Source organism: Schistocerca nitens, chromosome 2 (genome assembly GCF_023898315.1).
Source record: "Schistocerca nitens isolate TAMUIC-IGC-003100 chromosome 2, iqSchNite1.1, whole genome shotgun sequence".
Taxonomy (NCBI): domain Eukaryota; kingdom Metazoa; phylum Arthropoda; class Insecta; order Orthoptera; family Acrididae; genus Schistocerca; species Schistocerca nitens.
Window position 1 is genome coordinate 433,990,441 of NC_064615.1, and position 23,921 is coordinate 434,014,361.

Consider the following 23,921-nt stretch of genomic DNA (forward strand, 5'->3'; position numbering starts at 1 on the left):
TTGGCAGATCTTCTTAATCATCCTAATCTTGTGCCTTAATACCAGCAAAGCCACATTTCTCTCTGATTCCACTCACACTTATTCCCACATAGACATCTCTATCTGCTCTGCCCACTCTCTCGCCGTCTCGAGCAGTGTGCTCTTTCCTATACTTACTCAAGTGACCACTTCTCTTTTGTGACTTGCCTGAACAGTCATACCCCACCACAGCAGCTCGCTCATTGGATATTCTCTCTTGCTGACTGGAGGCTCTATTCCTCCTTGGCAGTCTTTAATGAACAACCGTTTCCCAGCTGTGATTATCAGGTCGAGCACCTCGTGGACGTTATTCTCTCAGTTGCTGAATCCTCTATCCCTCGTACTACTACTTCTCCTTGTTGGGTCCCGGTCCCTTGGTGGACTGTGGAGTGTGGCAATGCGATTCGTGCCCGAAGACATGCGCTTCGTGTCTTTCACCATCATCCTAAGTTAATGAACTGCATCGGCTACAAGCAACTATGTGCGCATTGCCGTCGCACTATCAAGGAAAACAAGAAAGCATGCTGGGTTTCCTTCACTAGCTCGTCCAACAGATTTACTCTGTCCTCCCTCATTTGGGGTGGTCTGCGCCGGCTTTCTGGGACTAACGCCCACTCCCCAATCCCTGGTCTAATTGTGGCGGGAAATGTCATAGTCGACTCTGTAGGTTGTTTTCAGCACTTCGGACAGGTACTTTGAGGAGGTTTCAAGCTCCACCCACTAGCATCCTGCCTTCCTTCCTCGGAAACAGGTGGAGGAGGCTTGTGCAGTCTCTTTTCTCTCTTTGAATCGAGAATGCTGCAATACTCCTTTTAATATTAGGGAGCTCAAGCACGCTCCCTCCTCATCCAGGTCTTCTGCTCTTGGGCACGATACAGTTCATGTCCTTATGCTGCAGGATCTTCCTCCTGCGGAAAAATGCTTCCTCCTCGATACCTACAACCGTATTTGGACTGATGGTGTATTTCCCATGATTTGGCGTGAAGCTACAATTGTTCTCCTACCTAAGTGTGGTAAAGATAAATCTCTTCCTTCCAGCTATCGCCTAATTTCCCTCACCAGCAGCGTTTGTAAGGTGATGGAACGCATGATCAATGCTTGATTAGTGTGGTGGCTGAAGTCACACCGTCTTCTCACTAATGCTGTGTGGGTTCCGAAAGCGCTGCTCAGCGGTTGATCATCTCGTCAATGTTCATCATGAATAATTTTCTGCAGAAGTGTCAAACAGTGGCTGTGTTCTTTGATTTGGAGAAAGCCTATGATACCTGTAGGTGGACAGGCATTCTACATACTATGCACACATGAGGCCTTCGCAGTCGGCTTCCCACTGTCATCCAGGAATTTTTAACAGACCGAATTTTCCTGGTACGTGTGGGTTCCTCCTTATCCCACACCTTTTCACAGGAGAACGGGGTGCCGCAGGACTCCGTACTGAGTGTCATCCTGTTCGCCATAGCCATCAACCAAATTATGAACTGCCTTCCAGCTGGCATTTCCAGCTCTCTTTTCATTGACGACTTTGCTGTTTATTGCAGCTCCCAGCAGACATGTCTCCTGCAACGCTGTCTTCAACATTGTCTGGAACATCTCTATTAGAGGAGTGTCACAAATGGTTTCCACTTTTCTGCTACCAAATCAGTTTGCGTTATGCGTCAACTTCTGGCGGTACAAGGCGTTTCTTCCACCGTCCTTATGACTGGGCCAAAATGCTCCCCCGTTTGTGGATGCAACGAAGTTCTTAGGGCTTATGTTCGATAGGAAACTCAGATGGTCTCCCCATGTTTCCTACCTTGCTGCGTGCTACACCCAGTCCCTCAATGTCCTTTGTGTATTGAGTGGTACCTCTTGGGGAGCTGACCGGAATGTCCTCCTCCACCTCTATTGATTTCTTGTCCACTCCAAGTTGGATTATGGATGCATTGTCTACTCCTCTGTACAGCTGTCTACCTTAACGCCGTCTAAATACAATCCACAATTTGGGGATCAGTCTCGCCACTGGTGCCTTCCGTACTAGCCCAGGTGAGAGCCTATACGCAGAAGCCGGTGAACTACCACTGTCACACCGGTGCAACATCCTACTCAGTAGGTACGCATGTCGGCTTTCTTCCATGTCAGGCCACCCAACCTTTGACCCTTTTTTTTTATGACATTCTTGACCCCCAATGTGAGATGTACGTTTCTTCTCTGCAGCCTCCCAGCGTCCACTTTCATTACCTGCTTCAGCAGCTGCATTTCACACTTCCTGCCACTTTCCGAATGGGTGAGAGCCCTTCACCACCTTGGCTTCAGGCGCAGGTTTGTGTTTATTTGGACCTCAGCTCGTTCCCAAAAGATTCAACTCCGGAGCTGATCTATCGCTGCAAATTTCTCAAACTTCACTCACAACTTGCCGATAGCATCTTCTTGTACACTGATGCTTCCAAGTTTGCCCATGATGTTGGCTGTGTTTTTGTCGTCAGGGGTGATAACTTTCAACACCGGCTTCTCGACTAGTGCACAATTTTTACCGCAGAGCTTTTTGCCCTCTCTCAGGCTGTTCACTACGTCCAGAGGCATCAGCTCACTCGCTGTGTGATCTGCTCTGATTCCCTCAGTACCCTTCAGAGTCTGGATGATCCAGATCAAGTCCACCCCATCGTTCGACATATCCAGGATTGCCTCCATTTGTTCCCGGATGGAGGAGCCCAAGTGATGTTCATGTGGATTCCTGGCCATGTTGGTGTGTCTGGGAATGATACTGCTGATGCTGCAGCCAGGGCCGCAGTCCATCTCGGTCGACCCACCTCTTACTCTGTTCCGTCGCAAGATATTCGTAATTTTCTCTATTGGCATATCACGTCACTTTGCATGACCATTGGTGCTCCGTTCATGGGAACAAACTCAGAGAAGTCAAACCTCTCCCAACAGCCTGGTCGACTTCCTCCCGGCCATCTCGCCGTGAGGAAGTAATGTTAGCTCGGTTGCGAATAGGGCACTGCCGCTTTAATCACCGCCACTTGTTGAGTGGTGACCCTGCATCCAGCTGTCCTTTCTGTAGCCAGCCATTAACAGTCAGACATTTCCTGATCCTCTGCCCTTGTTTTAGCTGCTTACGTCTCAGGGTTGGGCTGCCGCCCGCTTTCCCGGACATTTTAGCGAATGACGTGCGAGTTGTGGCTCGCGTTTTAAGTTTTTAAAAAAGTAGTAATATGACAATATGACAAAAGAGATTTGATTTCTACCTGGTGACTCCGGTGTTTTGTCAACGTCTTTTAGATACTCTTCTGTAACATCTTGATATTTTAGATTTGTTTTTTCTTCCTTTCTGTATTGGACCTCAAAACAGTTTTTTTACCCTCGCAGCATTCTATGGTTCTATACTTTGCACTTATGACCTTAGATGTTTTGCGCGCAAAAAAAAAAAAAAAAAATCTGTGGATGTCTCCTGTGTTCTGTTTTTTTTGTGTGTGTTATGGTGTCTATCCTGTATCCTATTTGAAGTCCCTGTTTCTTCAATATATTGCCTATTCTGTGGAAAATTTTGTTATTGTCGGTGAGTATGTGCCCTTTTTTTGTATGTGTGTTGTTGTACTACTGTTGTGTCTTGCATGTGGTCATTGTTTGTACATTGTGTTGATCTGTGTTGTGTAAGGTTTTGTGTGTGTCTTGTACTTTCATTCCTTGTCTGTTTACAAATTTGTTGGTTTAATTTCTTATCATGTGGGACTTGTAACCATTTGCCTCTGCTATCTGTTTAACAGAATCTGAACATGTTCTAAAAGAGCAAGAAAGACTGGGTGCACCAAATTTTAATGCAAACTTAACCAGGGAATTAGTTGTTGCAGAAATAACACAGATAATCAAAACACACAAATCCACCATAATTTCTAGTGAGAAAACCACAGTCAACAAGCTAAAACAAAAATTAAAACGAAACAATTCCATAGTAACAAGGGCAGATAAAGGAATACATAGTTAAAACATTAGTGTTTCTGAATGACAACAATGTCACCAAACTGACCAGTGACCCAACAGTAAGCTTTCAGAGGAACAAACACTAAAAAACATTAAAAGTACCTTCTCAAAAGGCCAGATAAAACGAATGACACAAAAAATCCAAAGACACGCACCATAAAATCTCTATCAAAGGTGCACATAGAACATATCCCTTTTAAGACTAGTAATCAGCTTCAGAAATGCTCCATCACACTACCTAGCCCAACATACACACACATTTCTAAAGAACATATACACTTTTGAAAACAACAGAAACCTAGAGAACTCAATGCAGCTAGCAGAGAGATTCACGAACATAGACACACACCGTACAAAGACTAAAACAACAAGGAAACACACAAATCTCCCACATTAATGAAATAGAAACCATACTCAAGACCATACCAGAGCAAAATTACTTGATGTTCAAAAAAGACTTTGTTCCTAACATGAAGGGCTGCCAATGAGATCACCCATTGGTGGCCTTCTAGCCAACATATTTATAAACAACCTAGAGAACAGGATCTTCATACACATAATAAGAACAAAAAAATACAAAGTTGTATACTGGTACCGATATGTCGATAACATAATATTCCTGATTGATGAACCACACACACATATAGAACTGCCACACAAGGAAATAAACAACTTACACCCATAAATTCACTTCACATTAGAAACAGAAAGAGACAACACACTAAATTTCCTGGACCTCACCATATGAAAAACAAACAACACCCATGATTTCACACACACACACACACACACACACACACACAAAGATAGAGGAAAGTAAACAAAATTCAGTGCTAAACTCTTTTGGGGGGGGGGGGGGGATGAACACCTAGAGTGTCAGGAAACACAACAACATAGTGCTCACTGCACTTTAGGAAGTAAAAAGGCATTTATAAGGAAAGACACTGGCCTTGGAACCTAAAAGAAGAACAAGTCACAACAAAAGATGAATAGTAACAATTATACAAGGGTTGGAAGGTAAGTATTGGCAACTATTTATTCACAACTGATACAAAAGAGTTACATGTTTGCACCTGTTGCTGTCCTTCAAAGTAGTCACCAGCATTGTGTAGACCCCCTGCGGTCGTCAGAGGCGACTACAAGGAGTCCCTCCCCCTCAAGGGAGTAGTTGGCGCCTGCGTCCAGAGGCGGACGGTTCAATGACTTACATTTGTGGTCATTTTGGTTTTTCGCTTATTCTGGTTTCTTCCTTCCTTTGTTTGTTTCCTTTCATTGTCTTTCTCCCTCTCTCACTGTCTTCCTAACCTTTTACCTTGCCTTCTTCTCCTTGCCTTCTTGTTCACCCTATGGTCTCCGCCTCACCGTTTGAGACAGTCTGTCCTTTCTCTCCCTCTCTCCTTTTTTTTTTTTTTTTTTTTTTTTTTTTTTTTTTTTTTTTTTTTTTTTTTTGCTCCCTGTGCATGCCTGAAGGCCGACCCACGCATTCACATGCATAGTCGGTGACGGGGTAAAGCGTTAATTCCCCACCCTGGGCAGACAAGTAGGGCCCGTGCTTACCACCTGGTAAAGGCCAGGCCCGGGAGAGGTGATCGGGAGAGGTGATTGCCCGAGCTGACACCTTCCGACCATGCCGATTGGTCCCTCTGTCCATTTCTCGGGAGGTGTGACCTGAGGTGTAAACATTCACCTAAGGCGGGAGCGCCCTCTGAGAGGGTCCCCACAAGAAAGGAGCACGCCATCGGAGATGCTGGCAATCATGGGGATTCATCCGCAATGGATTTCTCTTCTTCTTCTCTCTCGACTTCTGCCCAAAAACAGAAACTTGACCAGCCACCAATGACAAAAGTACTACCGCCTGCCCCAAAGTTCCTCATAGTTTCTAGATCTGAGGACAGAAAGGATTTTTCATCTTGTCAACCCTTTCGTTATTCAGAAGGGCGTAGATGCCATAGCCGGACCTGTCAAGTCTTGTACCAGGATGCGTAATGGTACATTGTTGTTGGAAACTGAGAGAGCCTTTCAGGCACAAAAACTCCTTCGGGCCACACTCCTGTACATGTTCCCTGTCCGGGTGGAGACTCACCGCACTTTGAATTCGTCGCGTGGTGTGGTATATACTAGATCACTCGACAGATTGACTGACGAGGAGAGTCAGTCTTTCCTCGCTGAGCAGGGCGTGACGGCTGTCCATAGGGTCATGAAAAAGGTCGACAATGACCTTGTACCGACCCGGACACTTTTCTTGACCTTTGTTAGTGTTCAGCTGCCGTCGCGCATCAAAGCGGGCTATGAGGTTATTTCTGTTCGCTCCTATGTCCCGACACCTAAGTGCTGCTACCAATGTCAGCGTTTTAACCACACTCGCCAGTCTTCCTCTAATGGGGCTAAATGTGTCACTTGTGGCAGGGACGCCCATGAGGGTGACTGTCACCTCCGTCTCCTCATTGCGTGAACTGTCAGGGTGACCATGCAGTGTCCTCTCGCAACTGTCCCATCTGCAAGGATGAACGCTGTATACAGAAAATTCGGATCAAAGAGAAAGTGTCAACCTCGGCTGCTCGCAAGCTTTTTGCTAGTAGGAAGCCCACACTGCTCCCAGCGGGGAAATACAGTGCCATCCTTGCCTCTCCTCGGCCTACCAGGGAGGTATCGACGCAGACATGCTGTGGTGTCACCGCCAGACACCACACTTGCTAGGTGGTAGCCTTTAAATCGGCCGTGGTCCGTTAGTATACGTCGGACCCGCGTGTCGCCACTATCAGTGATTGCAGACCGAACACTGCCACACAACAGGTCTAGTCTAGAGAGACTCCCTAGGACTCGCCCCAGCTCTACAGCCGACTTTGCTAGCGATGGTTCACTGTCTACATACGTTCTAATTTTGCCGAGATGACAGTTTAGCTTAGCCTTCAGCTATGTCATTTGCTACGACCTAGTAAGGCGCCATATTCAGTTACTATGTATCCTGAACAGATAATATTGTGAATCATGTACTGTCAAGAGCGACGTTCATCATTAATGGATTAAAGTTAAGTATCACACTAATTATGTCCGCTTTCTGAATTCTCATTCCTTGTCATTTTCCAGACCTCATGTCAGTATAGTTCTTCCCTCCTCACGCCTGCCTGCGTGAGCTAAAACGCGTGCATTTCGGCCTCCTCTAGTAACACTGTGTTGGCTCTTCTGCCAACACAACACATGCGATCTGATCTTTAGCACTACGGTCGTCCGTTTGGCCAGTGCTAAGATCGCCCGGTCAACGTCTCCTCTTCCTCCCATCACCCCTAAGACACAAGCACCTTCATCAGCTTCTGCCACACCTAAGACTCAGAAGTCAGATGCACGGACCTTCAAGAAGGAACCGTCCCATGAAGACTTCTTATATACCACGAACTCCCAGCCATCGACCAGCACTTCGACTAAATGACCTTCCAAGAAGGCTCATTGGAAGAAAAGTTCTCCTTCTCCGCCACAGCGCGTTTCTTCTCCTGTGCCACCCAGTGGTTGCCGCCCCAGGCCGTCATCCGTTTCACCTGGCCACACTGCTGGTAGCCGAACATCTGGCCGTTCACCGGCGGAGGAAGCTCCCCCTCCCGACAATCTTAATATGGTGGCCGACGAACCTATTGAGAAAATGGACAATGACTCTCTGCCTACTGATAGCAGCAGCAGCGCTCGCTCGAAGCCAGGCCCTCAGCGGCCTTCGAGGTGACCCCGTCTTGCTTCTCCTTTTTCTTTTTCTTCTCACGATGGCACTTCTTCATTGGAATATTCGCAGCATTCGCTCCAACCGAGAGGAAATAAAGTTGCTGCTACGCTCGCACTGTCCGCTCATAGTAGCTCTCCAGGAAACAAAGCTACGCCCCTGCAATCGTATTGACTTGACACACTATACCTCTGTGCGTTTTGACCTACCCCCTGTGGCAGGTATTCCAGCTCATGGAGGGGTTATGTTGCTGGTCCGGGATGATGTCTACTACGATCCCATCACATTGCACACCGATCTGCAGGCAGTTGCCATCCGAATTACTCTCTCCACTTTCACATTTTCCATTTGTACTGTTTACACTCCATCGTCATCTGCTGTTACTAGGGCAGACATGATGCAAATTATTGCTCAGCTACCTGCACCATTTTTGTTGACTAGAGACTTCAATGCCCACCATCCCCTTTGCGGCTCTGCAGCATCCTGCCAGAGAGGCTCCCTGTTAGCAGACCTTTTCAACCACTTCAATCTTGTCTGCCTCAATACTGGCGCCCCTACTTTTCTTTTGGACACAACTCACACCTATTTCCATTTAGACCTCTCTATATGTACTACCCAACTTGCACGTCGGTTTGAGTGGTACGCTCTTTCTGATACGTATTCGAGCGACCACTTCCTTGTGTTATCTATCTCCTTCATCATACCATATCTCCATGCTCAACTAGTTGGAACATCTCCAAAGCAGACTGGGGGCTCTTCTCTTCCAGGGCGACATTTCAGGATCAAAACTTCACAAGCTGCGATAGTTAGGTCGCACACCTCACAGCAGTCATTCTCACTGCTGCTGAATATTCCATCTCTCATACTACTCTTCTCCACATCACGTACCGGTCCCCTGGTGGACCGCAGCATGTAGAGACGCTCTACGTGCTCGTCGACGTGCTTTACACACCTTTAAACGCCACCCTACGATGGCAAATTGTATTAATTATAAACGATTACGTGCGCAGTGTCGTCATGTTATTGAAGAAAGCAAGAAAGCCAGCTGGGCTGCTTTCACAAGCTCCTTCAACAGTTTTACTCCTTCTGTTGTCTGGGGTAGCCTGCGCCGGCTATCTGGCACTAAGGTCCACTCACCAGTTTCTGGCTTGACGGTTGCGAATGACGTCCTTGTGGCCCCTGAGGATGTCTCCAAAGCCTTCGGCCGATTTTTTGCAGAGGTTTCGAGCTCCGCTCATTATTACCCTTGAGGGTCATGTTCCCACATGCTGGTGCGAATCTATTGTTATCCTGATTCCTAAGCCGGGGAGGACAAGCACTTGCCTTCCAGTTATCGACCCATTTCCCTTACCAGCTGTGTCTGTAAGGTGATGGAATGAATGGTTAACTCTCGTTTGGATTGGCTGCTCAAATCTTGACACCTACTTATCAATGTACAATGTGGATTTCGTCGACGCGCTCTGCTGTTGACCATCTGGTTACCTTGTCGACCTTCATTATGAATAAATTCTTGTGGAAGTGCCAGACAGTGGCAGTGTTTGATTTGGAGAAATCTTATGACACCTGTTGGAGGGGGGGCATTCTCCGCACCATGCATACATATGGGGCCTTCGTGGTTGCCTCCTTCTTTTTATTCATGCATTTTTAATGGATTGAAAGTTCAGGGTACGTGTGGGTTCTGTCCTGTCAGACGCCTTACACCAGGAGAATGGGGTGCCACAGGGCTCAGTTTTGAGCGTCGCTCTCTTCGCCATAGCGATCAATCCAATAATGGATTGCCTCCCAGCTGCTGTATCAGGCTCCCGTTTTGTGGACGATTTTACCATCTACTGCAGTGCGCAGCCTACATGCTTCATGGAGTGCTGTCTTCAGTGTTGTCTTGACCGTCTTTACTCCTGTAGTGTCGCCAATGGCTTCCTTTTTTCTGCCGAGAAGACAATCTGTATTAACTTCTGGCACTACAAAGAGTTTCTCCAACCGTCCTTACATCTCGGTCCCGTTGCTCTCCCGTTCATGGAGACAACAAAATTTTTAGGTTTTACATTTGACAGGAAACTTAGCTGGTCTCCACATGTGCCATATATGGCTGCCTGTTGTAGCCGTTCCCTAAATGTCCTCCGTGTTCTCAGCAGTACATCGTGGGGAGCAGATCGAACCATCCTACTTCGCCTATATCGGTCGATCATCCGCTCAAAGCTGGTTTATGGGAGCTTTGTATACTCCTGTGCACAGCCATCCATCTTACGCCGCCACAACTCTATACAACATCGGGGGTTACGTCTTGCGATCGGAGCGTTCTATACTAGTCCCGTCGAGAGTCTTCATGCTGAAGCCGGTGAATTGCCACTAACCTACTGGCGCGATATACTGCTTTGTCGGTATGCCTGTTGGCTATTATCAATGCCCGAACATCCGTCTTATCGTTCCTTTTTTGATGACTCTCTCAACCGTCAATACGGGTTGTATGTTTCTACCCTGCTACCCCCTGGAGTTTGCTTTCGTCGCCTCCTTCAGCAACTTGATTTTCCACTCCCTGCAACCTTTAGAGTGGGCGAGAGCCAAATGCCACCTTGGCTCCAGGCTCAGGTTCGTGTTCACCTTGACCTCAGCTCACTCCCAAAGGAGGTTACCCCAGCTTCGGTATACCGCTCGCGGTTTGTCGAACTTCGTTCGAAGTTCATTAATACGATCTTCATTTATACAGATGGCTATAAGACCAATGATGGTGTCGGGTGTTCTTTTATTGTCGGGGGCCCACAGTTTCAAATACTGGCTCCATGGCCATTGGTCGGTCTTCAAAGCTGAGCTATTTGCCCTCTATCAGGCTGTTCTTTACATCTTCCTCCACCAACATTCTGCTTATGTCATCTGCTCAGATTCCCTGAGCACCATCCAGAGCCTCAATGATCCGTATCTGGTTCACCCTTTCGTGCACCGGATCCAACGCTCTCTTCAGCAGCTGGCGGACGAAGGTTCTCCGCTTACCTTTATGTGGGTTCCTGGCCATGTCGGTATCCCTGGGAACAAAGCTGCAGATGCTGCAGCCAAGGCTGCGGTCCAGCCTCGGACAGCTTCTTGTTGTGTGCCTTCATCTGATTTTAGCAGGGTCATTTGTCAGCTCATTTTATCGCTGTGGCATGCCGATTCGTCTACACTTACTGAAAACAAGCTTCGGGCCTTGAAACCTCTCCCCATGGCTTGGACAACCTCTTCACACCCTTCTCGGCGGGAGGAGGTTGTTTTGGCCCGGTTACGGATTGGACACTGCCAGTTCAGCCACCGCCATCTGCTGACGGCTGCGCTGGTGCCGTTCTGCCCATGTGCACAATTGCTGACGGTACGCGACATTTTAATGTCCTGTCCAAATTTTAATACACTGCTCATTGATCTTGGCCTGCCATGTACTCTGGATGAAATTTTAGCGGATGACCCCGGAGCAGCGGCTCGCGTTCTTCGTTTTAGCCACTTGACAAACCTGTCTAAGGACATTTGATTATGCTGTTTTCTTTTAATCCCTTGCCTGTTAATGTGCCATTTATAGTGTTGTCCTTTTTAGTTGCTGTTTTCACATTGTGCCTCGCAGTGCGTTTATTATTTAGTCTGGGCGCTAATGACCACTGTAGCTGAGCACAAAAAAAAAAAAAAAAAAAAAAAAAAAAAAAAAAAAAAAAAAAAAGGAGGAGGCCTTGTGCAGAACCCGTTTCCAGCGATGTGGAAGGCATAGTATACCGTTAGCAGAGCCTGTTCTGTTTATGGTGCAAATGGAGTGGTCTACTGCCTGTCGCATCTCTGTAACAGTTCTGAAGCGAATGCCACGAAGTGGTTCCTTCATCTTCGGAATCAAATCAGAGCCACAAGGATTTAATTCCGGGGGATTATGGTGGATGGTACAGTTCTTTCCAGTCCCATCGACCAAACAGAGCATCCACAGCCTTGCACTGTATGCACCCACACATTGTCGTGCAAAATGATTCGTCGGTTGCGCAGAAGGTGTCGCCGCTTCTTTCGCAGGTGACGCTCCAAAAATGAACAGTAATACTGTGCATTGACGGTCTTTGCAAAAGAAGTGGCGACACTTTCTGCCCAACCAACCCATCATTTTGCACTGGGTTCAGATGCAAATATTGTGAAAGGGTCACTTCAGGAGATCTTCTCTCTAGCACAATGGAAAGAACACACTTTTCTCCACTAGAAACACCTTGTTGTATCTTAGAGTCGATTCAGCAAGGGGTGAAAAGTAAGGTTGAACTTCATCAAAAATCACATGCAATATGTTAGTGTCGCAAGATGGTATAGCTTGTTAAATGCACAGTACTGGGTCAAGCAACAGTGGTGATTGGCAAATAGGTGCTGATTTACAACTAACCATGAAGACCTATACAGTTTTCATCTAAACATGTCCTTCTATGAAGTCGCTGGACAATGGTTTAATTTGATATTGCAAACTTCATATATGATACCTGTATATATTGTACAGGAAAGGAGGATTTTGTCTCAGAAGTCCTAATGGAATAAAAACAGAAATACCTATTCCTTGTAAATTTGAAGAGTTGTTTATTCAATATTGAAAAGAAAACGTGGAGCAAGGAATTGTGCTTTGTAAATTTTGTGAGTTGCAACCAAAATGTTACATTACCATTGGAGCATCTGGGAGACATTCAGTATGCATTTGCACAATCCATTGAAATATGAAGCTAATGCTTAACATGAGGCTTATTGACACTGACTACAAAGCTCTTGTTGCCAAGATTGGATGTAATTCGGATGCTAAGGATTGCATGTTTTAACAGTGTGAAAACTGGCCAGGAAGAATAGAATTAGAGAAATATTTAACAGAAGTTTTTAAAAACTATGATTTTTGACTATGTGATAGAATTCTAACAATGGATCCACACTGATTGTGATGAACTGGAGCCATTACCGTGCACACATTTCTGACAAAATTGATCAGCAATTTGAAAAGTATGAGGGAAGTAGTAGTACATATTCACTATTTCAGTGAAGGTTCCACAGCTCAGTACAAGAATTACAAAAATTTTATCAGCCTGTGCTACTGCAAAAAGCTGAATGATTCTTTTTTTTTTTTTTCACAAGTCACATTAAATCTCTGTGTAGTGAAGCAGCTAAATGCTTAGCATCAATAGCCTGCAATAAACTGCAGACAATCAAATTTTAACCCCAAAGGTTTATTCAAATTTTGTGACCAACAAGTACAAGGAATTGAGTTCATTTTTGTTACAAACCAAGAAACAGAAGATGAAAGAAAGCTATGAGAACAAGAATTTGCAAATGGCCATGCTTTAGCTGGAACATTTTTTGCCAGTGGATTTGAACCACATTCAAGTTAGTCATGCTTCGTGATTAAGCCTTATTCCTGGCCAGTATATCGCCTGCATCTATGACAATTGCTGGTGGATTGGTAATGTATGTGAAGTTGATATTGAAGAACGTGATTCCCTGGTCAGTCCATGCACCCTTTTGGTCCACCATGTATGGTCTATTGGCCTGAAAGATAAGATCAATGTTGGCTTCCTGAACAGCATATCATCATGAATATTGCAGCCGCTTCAGGAACTAGAACAGGACATCAGTACAATTGTCCAGAAGCCATATAGAATAGTATTGAAGAAAAATTTAATTCCATGAAGCAATAATTTGAAATAGCACCGCCTTGAGCACCAGTGTGAAGAGACCCACATATTGGCTTGGGAACCAGGACAAGAAACCCACGAGGCTTTGGAACCTTGATAAAGAAACCAGCAAACAGCCATCTACATGTAACAGAATAAGCCATGTTTGACAACATCATCATACCCCTTTTGCCTTTGCAACCATACACAGTCACTACCAGGATAGGTAAGGAAACTAACTCAACTAATGGTTTTGAACTGGTTGAATAAAATTTTCTTGGTTTACATGGCTAGTTGGAACATCAACATTAAGGTATCAGTTGTCATTGTTGCTTGTCTTGAAGTTATGGGTTTAGCCACCTGTACCATGTTGCAGTCTTAACATATTACATATGACTTTTGTTGAAGTTCAACCTCATATTTGATACCTTTGCCGAACTTACTCTAAGATCCAACAGGATGTTTCCAATGCAGAAAATTGTTCTCTTTCCAGTGGTGCTGGATGAAAAATTTCTGAAATGATCCTTTTGCAATATTTACATCTGGACTTGCCTTATTTATTGTAATTTTAAATTCAGTGCCATGTTTGTGACTGAGTATAATCAAAAATAATTGATTAAGCAGGAAGATATGCTGATAGAATCATGTCCCAGGCTTTGTAAACAATTGTACCAAGTTGGTAGTTCCTCTGTATTGTTTCTTCTTCAAATATCGTACGCCAAAGAGGGTCAAAAAATCTGTGCATTTTTCTCTGCAGGTTTTTTGAACCCCTTTCATACGTTGTGCTGGTTCACAAAATGCTTCACATTCTGTCACATTGTATTTTTGTGACTCACAGGTAAAAGTTAAGCAAGATCAGAAAGTAAGAATTTCCTACTTGCTTTTGTCCTGTAATAAGTGTTTCAAACATTGGGTTTTGTACATTTTCATGCACATTCGTCGAAAAGCCATCCAAATAGAAGGCCACTGTTTCTTATATACTTAAGCTCATGATTTAAAATTTTTCACAGTTTCATTTCTAGGCTAGGTCTACACCCAGAATAAGTTTCAGGAAACTTGAAGCTCAAGAAGCGGGAGGCCCATGATCGCTTATGGAATGACTCATAGTGATGTCCAGATAGTTTTGATCAGATTCTGTACATATTGAAGCTTGTTAGGTAATTCCTAGGCTATATTGGAAATGAGTTGCGCAGGTCAGAACTCTCCGTGCAATATATCCTACATTCTACTAACCCTGCTGGCCTCACCTTCGCTAGTTACTGTTCCTTCAGCCACCTGTCCCCTTCCTGGTTCCCACTCCAGCACTGCACAACCTACTATTCCACAAGCGCAGCCACAGAATTTTTACTTCTTTCCTTTTCCACTCGCCCACCCTGCCCCCCCCCCCCCTCCCTCTCCCCCCTCTATTTAACCTTCTGACTGCACCTAGCTCGCCTGCCCTGCCCTGCCCCCAACTTGTCTCTGTATGCTTTCACAAAAAGCAATTTACTATCCCCTTGTTTCTCTCATTATGCACTGTCACTTTCAGTCTGGTCTAGGCTGCCAGTGACATTGGCCATGTGTGTATGAGTTGTGTGTGTGTGTGTGTGTGTGTGTGTGTGTGTGTGTTGCCAGGTTCAGAAGAAGGCCATTTATCTAAAAGCTTACTTGTTCAGCAGTCTCTTTGTTGTGCTAGCCTCTAACAACATATTAACTATATTATGAGTAGCAATCTATCCCTTTTGTAATATTTTCATTATTCCACCATGGATTTTCCATTCTTTATATTGCATCTTACACATCTTGGATCACTCCAAATTCCAAAGTTAATTAGGACTACCACATACCGTATCTTTCTTTATTGTTTAATGAAATGCAGGCAGTTTTGTTTCATTTGATGCTTGTCAACATCGTTTTCTATTTGTTTTCTACTGGAAGAATGTGTTACGGGTGAACAATATTCTGCATGGCAAATTATACTGATGTATGACGTATGTCATGTATTACATTTTTATTTATATGTAAGACTGACTAAACTGCAATTTTTTTCAGTGGTCGGAGGATGAGTAATGGAAACTGATGATTGTAGAACCAAAAGAATGCGTGGAAGAGCTCGAGGACGTGGTAGGGGGAGGGGAAGGGGAAGGGGCAGAGGACGTGGGAAGAAGGCAATAAAGGTGAGGAAATGTATGTATAGGTTAGAACTTTGATATTGTATTAACATATGAAATAGTGGTCTTATGATATTCGCACTGGCCAGAAATAATTTGAATAGAAGAGATTAGAGGCTGACAGACACACATTGTAGATATCACCCATACAAAATACTAAGTAAAAAGGATTTTATTTCAAACTGAAGTTTGACGTAATTATTCTGTTTAGCAATTTCCCCCGTAGTCTCGGCTCTATTGGATAATTAAATAATTCAGTGATTCACAGGTTATTTGCCCAATTTTTGTGCACAGGCATGTTGTAAAAACCAATTTGTTGGTTGAGTGACTGTATTTGATTGGTATATGTGTAAAGCTACATACTGACCCTTTACAATGTATTACAAAGTGGGGAAGAAAATGAAGTCCCATGCTTCTTGACAGAGCATAGGGAACGATGCGGGAGACCTGCACTGCCGTACTAGGCAAGGTCCTAATGGAGGTGGTTTGCTGTTGCCTTCCTCCAACCATAATGGGGGTGAGTGGTGATGATGATGATGAAGACAACACAACACCCAGTCATTTGGGACAGGTGAAAATCCCTAATCTCGCCAGGAATCGAAACAAGGACCCCGTGCTCGGGAAGTGAGAATGTTACCGCGAGACAACAATCAAAGTACACCATCTTAAACTTGGTAACATAAAGAACATATTTACACAAATTATGCTATTACTCGGCAAAAATGCACTGTATGCCCAGCAATAGTGGGAGCTAACTTTGTCATGTGGCTAACTGTAGCCACATTCCATTTTAAAGTAGTGTTTGTTGTTTCCTTGTAGCACAAATGCAGAAAAAAGATTACAATTGCAACAGCTTGCTGTTAATGTCAATAGTTTTACTGATGATTTCAAGAAGTAAGATGCTGTAGTGCCAACAGACATGATGATAAAATGTTCAATCAGATGATGAGAAGTAATAGTTACGTAAGTCAGCAGTGTGTAAATTACCGGAGAGAGGGGGACATCATCAACTGGAACAGGAGTCAGGTATCTGCCTGAAAGCAGAAGAAGCAAACTACACACCCTAAATGTTTCTCTGGCACTACAAATAAATATATTATTAGGAGCAATTTCTTGAATATTATTAAGAATGCAAGGCATTAAAATCTTTGAAAAAACTTCCCAGTGTTGTTTTGCACAGAAGTGGACTTGCAGACTAGCAAAGAAACTCAGAGACTAACTGTTCCATAGTTTTAAAAGGTATCAGAATAAATAAGTTGCCTTGTTGGAACAAGAGCACATAATTGCATATGACGTTAGATTTTTATGAAAAATACAGTGCCAAAATTTAAGTAGCCAGTTGTTGGTGGAATAAATCCTTTGTCAAGCTGTATGTACAAACAAACATGCATGTTGTATGCCCCTACATTATGCGAGCTGGACCCACAATGCTGAGATTCTATTTCAGCAGGTGGACTGGGTTGGGGTGTGTGTTGTGGTGTTGTTGCATTGGTTGTGATAGGTAGGATAGAGGGAGGAAGGAGACAGTAAGGGGGTTTGGGCGTGTGCAGCTAGCAGCTTGGAGAGAGGCAGCAAGTAGGTTTGCTGGCTAGGAATGCAGGAGGGAGAAGGGGCAAGTGCATGTGCTAGTCATGTGATGCACGGGTAATGTAGACAGTGGGATGCGGCACACGATGAACAATGGTGACATGGAGATGTGGATTGGGAGAGGGTGATAGGACAGTGAAGAGTACCGTATTTACTCGAATCTAAGCCGCACCTGAAAAATGAGACTCGAAATCAAGGAAAAAAAAATTTTCTGAATCTAAGCCGCACCTGAAATTTGAACTCGAAATTCAAGGAGAGAGAAAAGTTTTAGACCACACTTCCAAATCGAAACAAAGTTGGTCCATTGTAACATGAGCACAATTGGGGTCGAATGGATGAAGATAGAGCTACAGTAGTTTGGTTCGAGTTGTAAGCTTAAGAGTTAAGCTTTACCAAGTAGCCATTGCTAAGTGTCAGGCGCCCCATCCATATTTATACAGGTATCCTTCCTGTTTCACTTGCTTCGTCTGATTTGAATCAATTGCTTATTTTGCTTTGATCTGATAGGTGCCGTTCTCTTTGTTATAGGTGTTTACATCACTCTAAGCTGAAAATGCATTATTGTAGTGTGTCATGCATTGTTTGTCGCATTCTGATAATGAGTGTTTACGACCTGTTGCCGATCGCGGCATTGCTTGCTTTTGTGCACATACTGCGGCTTACATAAAAAAAATAAAATAAAATAAAAAAAATTGTTGTTACTTACACTGCTGCTTTCTTTGATAATGATGAACAAGAATCAAATAATAGACTGCGTTTGATAGAAGATGTTCTGAACAAGAGTTTAGTGAAAATTTTTATCCGTTTGAAAATCTTTGCAGGTGCCTGTTTAGTACATTACATTCTGCACAGAAATTAGATTCATCTTAGATTTAAAAATCTAGTCAGTTTCCGTGCTTCATTTCTGACTGTATCACTATTCAGCATAAGAATAATGTGAATATAAACATGACATGATATGTATATTCTTCCGCGTTTGCTGTTGTCTCACTCTAGTTCTGTAGTTCATTTGGCAGACAGGATTTAAATGAGATAGCAGCAAACACGAAAGAATACATGGCATAGTGTTTATATTCTTCTACCTTTTCTTTTAATTCATTTACCGATGCAGAGGTTTTGGCGCCAGTATTTATCTTTGTGCCTGCAAAGCATGCCTGTGTAGTGCTACATATATTAGATGGCAGAAGTTTGTTGTGGCGGCACCTACCAACATTTTTCAGAACTTCCGCTTACTTTGCACTCGATTCTAAGCCGTGGGCAGTTTTTTGGATTACAAAAACCGGAAAAAAAAGTGCGGCTTAGATTTAAGTAAATACAGTAGACGGTGTGGGAACAATGGGTTTACAGAGATTGAGACCGGGATGGTTAAGAGAGCGAATGGTGTATTGCAAGGATAACTCCTGTATGTGTAATACAGAAAAACTGGTGGTGGAGGGAAGGATCCAGATGGATCTGGTTATGAAGCATTCACCAAACTCCAGTGTGTTGTGCTGAGCTGCATGTTATTCCACTAGCTGCTCAGCTTTGTTCTTGGCTACACTTTGGCAATGGCTGTTCATTCTGGTGGACTGCTGGTTAGTTGTCATACTGACACAAAAAGCTGTGCAGTGATTGAAGCAGAGTTGGTTATGATGTTGCTGTTTGCACAGGTTGCCCTACCTCTGGTGGTATAGGATAAGCCTGTGACAGGACTGGAGTAGCAAGTGCTGGATGGGTGGATTGGGCAGGTCTTGCACCTGGGTCTTCTTCTACAGGAATAAGACTGCCGTGGCAAGGGGGTTGGGATTGGGTGTGGGAGTAACAGAAGCATAGACCAGTGTGTATAAGTTGGGTAAGTGATGGAATAACACTTTAAATGGCATGGAAATGATCTTGGGTAAGACATCCGTCATATTTGGGCATGATGATAGAACACCAAATCCCCAGTGAAGGATATGCTTCAATTGTTCCAGTCCAGGGTGATATTAGATGACGAGGGGGATGCTCCGTTGTGTTGATTCTTGGGTGTGGTGGGAGGATTAGATGTGTTTGAGGAAATCCATTTGTGGACTAGATTGTGGGAGGTAGTGCCTGTCTGTGAAGGCTCTGGTGAGACCTTCAGCAAATTGGGCAAGGGAGTTCTCGTCACTGCAGGTACGCTGTCCATAGCTGGCCAGGTAGTATGGGAGTGGCTCTTTGGTGTGGAATGGATAACAGCTGTCAAAATGCAGGTACTGTTGGTGGTTAGTTTGTTCAATATGGACAGAGATGTGGATGGAGCCCTCGGAGGAGGTTGAGGTAAATATTCAGGCAGGTCGCATATTTGGTTGTTGAGGAGGACCAGGTGAAGCAGAAGAGAGAGAAAATCTTTAGGTTGTGGAGGAATGAGGATTTGGTGTTTGGGCACTGAGTCCAGATCGTAAAGATATCATCAATGAACTCAACCCAGAAAAGGGCTTGGGGTTTTATGAGGCTATGGTGGTTTCATCTAGACAGCCCCTAGAAAGGTTAGCATAGAAGGGCACAATGTGAACGCACTTGGCTGTACCACATATTGTTGATATACCCTTCCATCAAAGGAGATGTAGTTGTTTGAAAGGATATGAACAATGCAGGGGCGCAGAGGTTTGTGTATGGAGCGGGGGGGGGGGGGGGGGGGACACTCTAGCTTGACAAAGGATTCATTTCCTTTTTCTAGAATGTGTGCCTGTCGGCGACTCAGTGCTTCTGCTGCTCAGTATGTGGTCTCATTTTCTCCTGAAGTATTTACAAAAAGTGCCATTTAACATTTCGTTGTTGGCCAAACATGCAAATTGGCCTTTGGACTGTTATACAGAAGACGGTTGTTTTCCTTTTCACAAAAATATATAGTGACACTACTTCTCCTGTTAATTCCATTGACAAAATTTTGAGAGAAAATGGGTCCCTCCATACTGTCTAGAACTAAATGCTATAGAATTGGTCTGGAATCTTGAAAAGAATACGAACCATTGTCGTAATCATCAAACACCTTACTCTAGAAGCTGAAAGAAATGATTACTGATGCTTTAGCTGCTAGTAAACAAACATTGTGTCACCAGACCTGGTGAAAGCCTTTAGATGTAATACCATTTCAATTATTTACTTGTCAGTTCTACTGCTTTTATATTCAAGTAGCTTCTCTTGTGCCCCCACAAGGTTGAACAGACTTCGACCAAAGAGAAGTCTGACATGGTCTCTGAGAATTAAACCTGCCATGCTCAGAACCAGAAACATTAGCCACTAGAGCACAAGGTTACTCTGATTTAGTTGTTGTGACATTAGGTTTCACTAACATTAGAACACTGTAAAAAAGCAATATGTCACATAAAAAAAAAAGTTTGTGATGACTACTGGAAGAGAAATAATTTGGTGAATGAGACAATTGAAAATATAATAAAATTTATTTGGCACTGAACTGAACAAAAAGACAGTATTATCTCTTGTAACTGAAACAGCAGATAACAAATATGTAGATGCAGTTCAGGGAGCTAGCAACATCACTGGGTAAGATAGTTTTACCGATGCTGTCAGTGAAGTGGCATGAACAGCAAAGTTGAGACGTTCTGTATGTCCTGTTTCTGTCCTTATTCTTCATGGACTCTTTCGTTCAGTGGCATGTACAGAAGTGTAGTGTCTGACAGGGCTACTCTTGTAAGAATACTGGAGTGTACCCTATTACTACCATCCATCCCTACTTCTTGGATGTATACACAATTGTGCCTCACTCTGGCCAGGTCTTCTGTTCTTTTCACCAGTTAATTAGAGTGAAACGTGCATAAATTCAACAACAAATGTAAACAAATTTGAGTAGTCGATAGGCACAAGATTAAAAACAGTTACTAAGCCTTTGGATGATGTGATTCTACAGAGCCAAGTAGTACATAATACCTGTACAGCTACATTTCCCTAGGCAACATTAGCACCGCATCTCAGCTGGTGTGAGGAGGGAAGAAATGTTGGTGTGGGAGGGGGGTTGAGGTGATTGGAGGGAACAGTTGCTTATGGCAGAGATGAAGAAGCGGCAAGTTCAATGTATAGTTCTGTAGCACTGTTCAGCTTTCCACATGCAGGCAAGGTGACATGTATGTGGTGCACAATGACATGGAGAAATGGACTGGAAGTGGGGAGAGAACAGAGGAAGAGAGAGATTGTGGAGTGGAAGGTTTGAGTCTAGATTGAGTGAAGTGGGAGCTGGGGTGATGTTGGTGAGGGACAGGGGCTTGCAGAGAGATTGAGGCCAGGAGGACTGTGGAATCAAAGGCTGAGTTGTAAGAATAGTTCCCTTCCTTGTAGTTTAGACCCTAACTTGACTCATCTGGCACTCACACTCTTTGTTCCACAGTCTCCCCTTCCTCTTTTTATCTTACCCTCCCGGCACACTCCTCTGCGTCATTGTGCACTGCACACAACTTCCCCTGTGTGCAGCCATAACAAATTCTCTTGGGCAACATTCATATCCTGTGTGCCTGTTCCATTCCTTCACTCTTCCTCAACCCTCTTTCCTGCTCTTTATCCTTCTCCCCCTCGCCCTCTCCACCTGACAAAACCCCTCATCCCAGTTGAGCTGCATGCCAGTGCAATGTAATTGCTCCCACCCATTTACCCCCTCCTCTTCCCAGCTCCCCTTATAAATGGAATGCCACAAATTATTTTTCATCGCAGTATTTAGGAACAGCAGGAATTTTCTTCTGCACTCGTAATAAACTTGATGTTGCTGTGTATGCTCTCAAGAGGTTACTGGAATTCAATGAGATTTCTTCATGATGCAATTTCTTCCACAAGTTAGTAGAAATATCATTGTTTCAACTATGCAGTTTCCAGAACTGTCTCTTTGTGGTGCTCCATATAAAGTCATTCCATTTCTGGAAATAAGTCAGAAGTGCATGTCAAAACAGTTTGTGTCCTCTGACAGATGCCTATCAAGGCATGTACAATTTGGTTTCTTCAGATGTCAGTTAGGGCTACAGGCACCTAGTATTTACAGTATTGGATGGATGTGTGAATGCTAGTGCATTGGTCTTCACAATACTATAGAACAGAGTGTTGTGCAGAACTCATATGATGTGTCTACTTAGACCATCAGGCAAGTCTGCAGTTGCAGACTAGTATCATCGAAGGGACATACATTAATCTTCGAGCAGACCAAGATGCTCTGTTCTGCTGTCACTTTTGGAACTTGGTCATTAATGAGGCAATAGTAATAACAGTAAACAATAATCGTTTCAATCAGCATCTTGCTTTCATACAATATTCTGCGTGGGATCCTGCAATAGTGCAAAGTCAGTAAGAACACACATGCTCAACAGTGATGTATGCACTGAGTACTTCATACTAGGAATGAATGAGGAGAAAGACTAATTGAGTTCTGTAATAAATTTCAGCTAGTAGTAGTGTTCAAGAAACAAAAGAGGGGAAGGTACACTTGGAAAAGGCCGGGAGATACAGGAAAATTTCAGTTAGATTATGTCAAGGTCAGACAAAGATTCCAAAATCAGGTACTGAATTCTAAGGCGTACCCAGGAGCAGATATACACACAGATCACAATGTAGCAGTGATAAAGAGTAGACTCAAGTTTTAGAGCATACTCAGGAAAAATCAATTAAGTGGGATACAGAAGAATGAAGAGATATGCTTGAAGTTCTCGTAGGCTATAGATATTGCGATAAGGAAAAGCTCAGGTCAGATAAAGAGGAATGGCCATCTCAGAAGAGGGCAATCACAGAAGGTGAAAAGAAACATAGGTACAAAGGAGAAAAATGTGAAGAAACTATGGATAGCAAAAGAATTACTTTAGCTAATCAACGAAAGAACGAAGTACAACAATGTTCATGAAAATTCCGGAATACAGAAATACAAGTCACTTAGAAACAAAATTACAAGGAAATGCAGGGAAGCTAAGGTGAAATTGCTGCATGAAAAATTTGAAGATATCGAAAAAGCAATGATTGTCGGAGTGAATGACTCAGTGACTCAGCACACATAAAAGTCAAAACAACCTGCAGTGAAATTAAAAGCAAGCTCGGTAACATTAAGAGTGCGATGGGAATTCCACTGTTAAATGAAGAGGAGAGAGCAAATAGGTGGAAAGAGTTCGTTGAAGGCTACTTTGAGGGGGAGGAGTTGTCTGATGACGTGATAGAAGCAACACCAGGACTTTGGGAAAGTAGTAGGGTACCCAAGAATTTATACAAGATCACTTCCTGTAGAAATTTGGCACTTCCCCTCAATATGATGAGTGAGTGGAAAAATTGTCAGCACGTTGCTTCAGGGCCACATGGTACTCAGATGATAACCTGAGAAGATTTCATCAGTAGAATTTCCCCAAAAGATCCTCCATTTGAATGTAATTAACTGTTTCATCAAGTAAAAGGAAGAGAGAGATTCCACACAGGAAGAAAAGTTTACAGATGCTAATGTATAAGGTTATACCTAACAGAAAAATGTCAGTACTGCCAACACACAAACACACACACACACACACACACAATTATAAGTATGTACACTGTTTTAACTTTCAGTACTCATAGGTCCTTTCATGGGAAGGAAAAAGGGATGGATTGTTGAAGATTAAGAAGTAAGGGCATGTTATTCAGAGCCCAAGATGAGAAGGAACCACCTGTTGTGAGGACAAGGCTTGTCCTGAAGATAAGTATGGGCCAGCAGGTTTCTCATGGTTTCATAATTTGCTCTCCATTTCCGTATTGCTGATGTGAGGGAAAGAACAGAAAATATTCCACTGCATAGTGACAGATTTTGTCTTACAATATTTAGACCATTGTTAAGCCATTCCCTGCCATCATCTTCCTTTGAAGAATGGTCACCAACAGAGTTTCTTTAGAGCCTGGATGGAAAGCAATAAAATTCAATTACAAGCA

The 23,921-nt window shown here is 43.7% G+C and overlaps 1 protein-coding gene across 3 annotated transcripts in view; it reads left to right on the top strand.

Annotated features, from left to right (window-relative positions):
* The window catches only part of LOC126236302 (E3 ubiquitin-protein ligase Hakai), a 60,518-nt gene that overhangs the window by 8,341 nt on the left and 28,256 nt on the right, over positions 1-23,921 (top strand). For all 3 annotated transcript variants that reach the window (XM_049945500.1, XM_049945501.1, XM_049945502.1), the window contains exon 2: positions 15,340-15,464. In XM_049945500.1, the coding sequence (XP_049801457.1) occupies positions 15,357-15,464 (108 nt within the window). In that variant the 5' untranslated portion in view covers positions 15,340-15,356. The remainder of the gene's footprint in view (positions 1-15,339; positions 15,465-23,921) is intronic.